Consider the following 4501-nt stretch of genomic DNA (forward strand, 5'->3'; position numbering starts at 1 on the left):
CTGATTTTTTTTTTTTTTTTTTAGTAGAGACGGGGTTTCACCATCTTGGTCAGGCTGATCTTGAACTCCTGACCTCGTAATCCACCTATCTCTGCCTCCCAGAGTGCTGGGATTACAGGCGTAAGCCACCACACCCGGCCTAGTTCTATGAGTTTTGACAAACACACTGAGTCATGTCAGCACCCCACAAGATGGATCTAGGAAACTCATTCTGTCACCCCAGAAACTCCGCTGTGTCTTCTATAGTAAATGCCACCCCACATCTCCAGTGCGGCAACCGTGGGTCAGGGTCTGTCTTTTGGTTTTGCTTTTTCAAGCAAATCATATAAATAGAATTGTGGGGTAAACAAACTTTAAGAGTGTGAGTGTACACAGTGCACACGCATGCATTTGTTGAGTCTGGCTTCTTGCACTTGGCATGAAGCCTTTGAGATTCACCCGTTGTTGCAAGTAGCAGTTCATTACCATTTGTTGCTGCGTAGTGCCCCACCAAGTGGATGATCTACGTTTGTTTATCCAGTCATCTGTTGAAAGACATTTGCGTTGTTTCCATTTCCTGGTGCTTATTCACATGGCCTGATGGGCTCAGCCCACATGCCTCTGTACCTCTACAAGTGTTACTTCTTGCTTGCAGAAGGTGACTGACTTTTGGAAACTTCTCTGATCACTGAGAGTCTGTCCTGGCTAGAGAGGCTTTGGCACCTAGTGGGGTGCTAGTTGTATCAGCTGGTGTCTTTGCTGGTGGAGGGGCCAGGAACAGAGGGGCCACAGGGTCTGTGCTGGCAGGACCGATGAGCAGTTCGGGTTGACTCTGTAGTTGACTCCATGTTGGAGTCAACCAGTCAGAGCCTGAGCTCCTTTCTTCTCTGCGCTGGACCCAGCCTCTGGATTCCAGGGAATGAATGGCAGAGTGCGTTCGTTTGTGTTCCTTGCTTAGTCATTCACTCGATAAATCTCTGTGCCTTGTTTGTGCCAGGCACTGGGGGTGGTGAGGAGGCAGGGTTAGGTCGTCCTTGGGCAGATGCTGATGACACATGGGGAGTGTGAGTGTGTGTGTGTATGTGTGTATGCGTGCACACACACGGGGATCAGGCCATGAAGAACAAGTGTGGGAGCCCAGGACTCTAGCTGGGCTCTATTCACGAGGCAGACGTTCAGGAGGCTCTGTGAGGAGGTGCCAGTGGTGGCCCCAGGATGTGCGGCAGTCAGGACAGAAGAGGAGGAGGGAAATGCAGGGTGGCAGATGCAGCGCAACCCATGGCCGCACACACAGTTGAGGAAGGGCCCTTGGGCCAGGAGGAAGTGAGCCCATGGCAGTGCTGAAAGCAGCAGTGCTGGGGGCTGACGCAAGGCTCTGGGCCCTCCCAGCAAGGCTCATCTCAGGTGGCGTTGCCCACACTCCAAGGGCAAAATGCGAATTCTGCCTCCACGGGTCCCCCTGCGCTGCTGGTTCACACGCTGACCACACCTGGAGTAGCAGGGCTCAGAAGGACAGAGGGGTTCCACCGTGTCGTTTTCCACCGCTCCTCCACGAAGCCACATTCTTGTTGGACCCTGGGGTTCCAGGGTCCAGGTACCACTGCTAATGGCTAGGAGAAGGGAAAACTGCGACTGCATAACCCCCACCAGGGGGTCCTATTTCTGTCATCCCTGCTGTTCCTGGGCAGAGGGGCAGGACTAGTTTATCCTGACCCCGTGTTAGGACCCACTAAGGGATCTGTGCTGGGGTCCCCAAGATGACCCAGGGCAACTTGCTGGGGGACTCACAGTCAAGATGTTACTCCAGTGAAGGGATACAGGCAAACTCAGCCCCGGGAACGAGTACATGAGGGCACCCGGAGGAAGCAGGCACATCCTCTCCCCGTGGACTCGCAGGGGCCACGCTGCCCTCCTCCAGTTGTGACAGCAAGAGTGCCCTTCTGTCTGCGAGAAGACTTGCTCAACGCCCAGGGTTTTCACTAGGGCCGTTCACCTAGTCAGCCTCTGCCTGGCATGGACCAAAATTCCAGATCTGGGGGGCAAAGCAGGCATTCAGCACCAACTGCATTGGTTGTAGAAACAGTTTAGATGCAGTAAGCCCCTCTTTTTTTTTTTTTTTTTTTTTTAGACGGAGTCTCGCTGTGCCGCCCAGGCTAGAGTGCAGTGGCGCGATCTCGGCTCACTGCAAGCTCCGCCTCCCCGGTTCATGCCATTCTCCCGCCTCAGCCTCCGAGTAGCTGGGACTACAGGTGCCTGCCACCTCGCCCGGCTAGTTTTTTTTTGTATTTTTAGTAGAGACGGGGTTTCACCATGTTAGCCAGGATGTTCTTGATCTCCTGACCTCGTGATCCACCCGCCTCGGCCTCCCAAAGCGCTGAGATTACAGGCTTGAGCCACTGCGCCCAGCCAAGCCCCTCTTACTAGACAGTGAATGCTGGGAGCCCTCCGAAAATCCAGCTTGCCAGACACCAGCCAAGGCCTAGCCTTGCAAGCAGGCCTTCCAAGGAGAGCAGCCAGGCCTGCTGTGTTCCCTTTTCTGCATGCGATCCTAACTGATGAAACATTCTAGTCCAATTGAGATTTTGACATTTCTCATTCACTCATTGGGCATTTGCCCTGTATCAGGTCTTGTGGGGGCCCTGGGGATAAAGCAGGGAAGAAACATTCCTGCCCTCATGGAGTTGACAGGGAGGTGAGCCAGGATCAACACGGGAATGACTGAATAATCTAACAAGGCATAGGCAGTGTTAGCAGAGAACTCCTGGTGCCCCAGTAGTGAGTACAGGAGACTGGACAGACACTATGAATTGACATCTAATGAGGGACCTAAACAGTTGGGTGACGTTGAGCCACATGGGAATAACGGGGAAAAATAAAAGACTGGGGGAAGGTTGGTCCTGGCCCTATAGAGGAGAGCTTGACTGCTCATTGCACTGAAATGAGGCTGGGTGGTTGGGCTCGAGGAGTTGGAATCGTGGGAGGAAATGAAGCTGCCGGGAAGCTTCCCAGTCCTCCCCAGATAGCCACACACCCATCCCTGGTCTTAGGCCCTGAAGGTTATGTTCAGGAGTTTGGGTCTTATTACAGGTGAGATCAGAGGCCCTTAACATCCAAACAGGACAGTGGAATATGATTCAGCCATAAAAAACAGAGTGACATACTGATAGATGTAGCAGTGTAGATGCACTCTGCTAAGCGAAAGCGCCCGTCACACTCAGCGCCATGAGTCTGTTTGCAGGAGCTGTCCAGCAGGGGCAGGTCTGGGGAGACAGGAAGCAGAGTGGCTCCCGGGGGCTGGGGGCAGAGGATGGGGAGTGATTGCTTAGTGCGTACAGGGTCTCTTTTGGGGGTGATGAAAATGTCCTAGAACTAGATGGAAGTAGTGGTTGCATAACATTGTTAATGTGCCAGATGCCACTGAATCGTTCACTTTGTTTTGTTTCTGTTTTGGTTTTTGTTTTTGTATTTTGAGATGGAGTCTGGCTCTCTCGCTCAGGCTGGAATGCAGTGGTGTGATCTCGGCTTACTGGAACCTCTGCCTCCCGGGTTCAAGCGATTCGTCCGCCTCAGCCTCCCAAGTAGCTGGAATTACAGGTGGCCACCACCATGTCCGGCTAATTTTTTTGTATTTTTAGTAGAGACGGGGTTTCACCATGTTGGCCAGGCTGACTTTGAACTCCTGACCTTAGGTGATCTGCCCACCGTGGCCTCCCAAAGTGCTGGGATTATAGGCGTGAGCCACCACGCCTGGCCTTGTGTATTTATTTTTGAGACAGAGTCTCATCTCTTGTCCATGCTGGAGTGCAGTTGTGCAATCTTGGCTCATTGCAGCCTCTGCCTCTCAGGTTCGAGTGATTCTCCTGCCTCAGCCTCCCGAGTGGCTGAGACTACAGGCATGCGCTACCACACCTAGCTAATTTTTATATTTTTAGTAGAGACAGGGTTTTTCCTCGTTGGCCAGACTGGTCTTGAGCTCCTGGCTTCAAGTGATCCACCCACCTCGGCCTCCCAGAATGCTGGGATGACAGATGTGAGCCCCTTCGCCCAGCCAAATCGTTCACTTTTAATGGTTGAACAGTACACTTTCTCTTGTATTTTGCCATAGAGCAAGAACAGGCGCCCCCCCGCCCCCCGCCAGCTGGTCCCAGAGAGTGGAGCAGAGAGATGGCTGATGATTTTTGTTACAGAGCCATTGTGGTCATTAGCTTTATGCCTTTAGACCTCAAGGTCCTTGTATTGTGGACCTTCTCCTCATAAACTTCAGCTCTGAGACCTGGAGAGGTCCGTTTCCATCCTGACCCTGTCCACACCTTCTTGTGTTGTTTCTCACCCGCAGATGTTGGCTGATGATGCAGAAGCAGGTGCCGAGGACGAGAAGGAGGTGGAGGAACTGAAGAAGCAGGGCATCAACCCCCTGCCTAAACCGCCCCCTGGTGTGGGCCTCCTGCCCACCCCTCCTCGGCCCCCTGGCCCACAGGCTCCAACCTCTCCCAACGGCAGGCCCATGCAGGGTGGCCCCCCA

The 4501-nt window shown here is 53.3% G+C and overlaps 1 protein-coding gene across 1 annotated transcript in view; it reads left to right on the forward strand.

Moving 5' to 3' along the window:
* Positions 1-4501, forward strand: part of ZC3H4 (zinc finger CCCH-type containing 4) — a 62166-nt gene that overhangs the window by 49368 nt on the left and 8297 nt on the right. The window contains exon 12 of the mRNA XM_011963139.1: positions 4316-4501. Within this exon, the coding sequence (XP_011818529.1) occupies positions 4316-4501 (186 nt within the window). The remainder of the gene's footprint in view (positions 1-4315) is intronic.

The sequence above is a fragment of the Colobus angolensis genome, unplaced genomic scaffold, assembly GCF_000951035.1.
Source record: "Colobus angolensis palliatus isolate OR3802 unplaced genomic scaffold, Cang.pa_1.0 Scaffold60, whole genome shotgun sequence".
Taxonomy (NCBI): Eukaryota; Metazoa; Chordata; class Mammalia; order Primates; family Cercopithecidae; genus Colobus; species Colobus angolensis.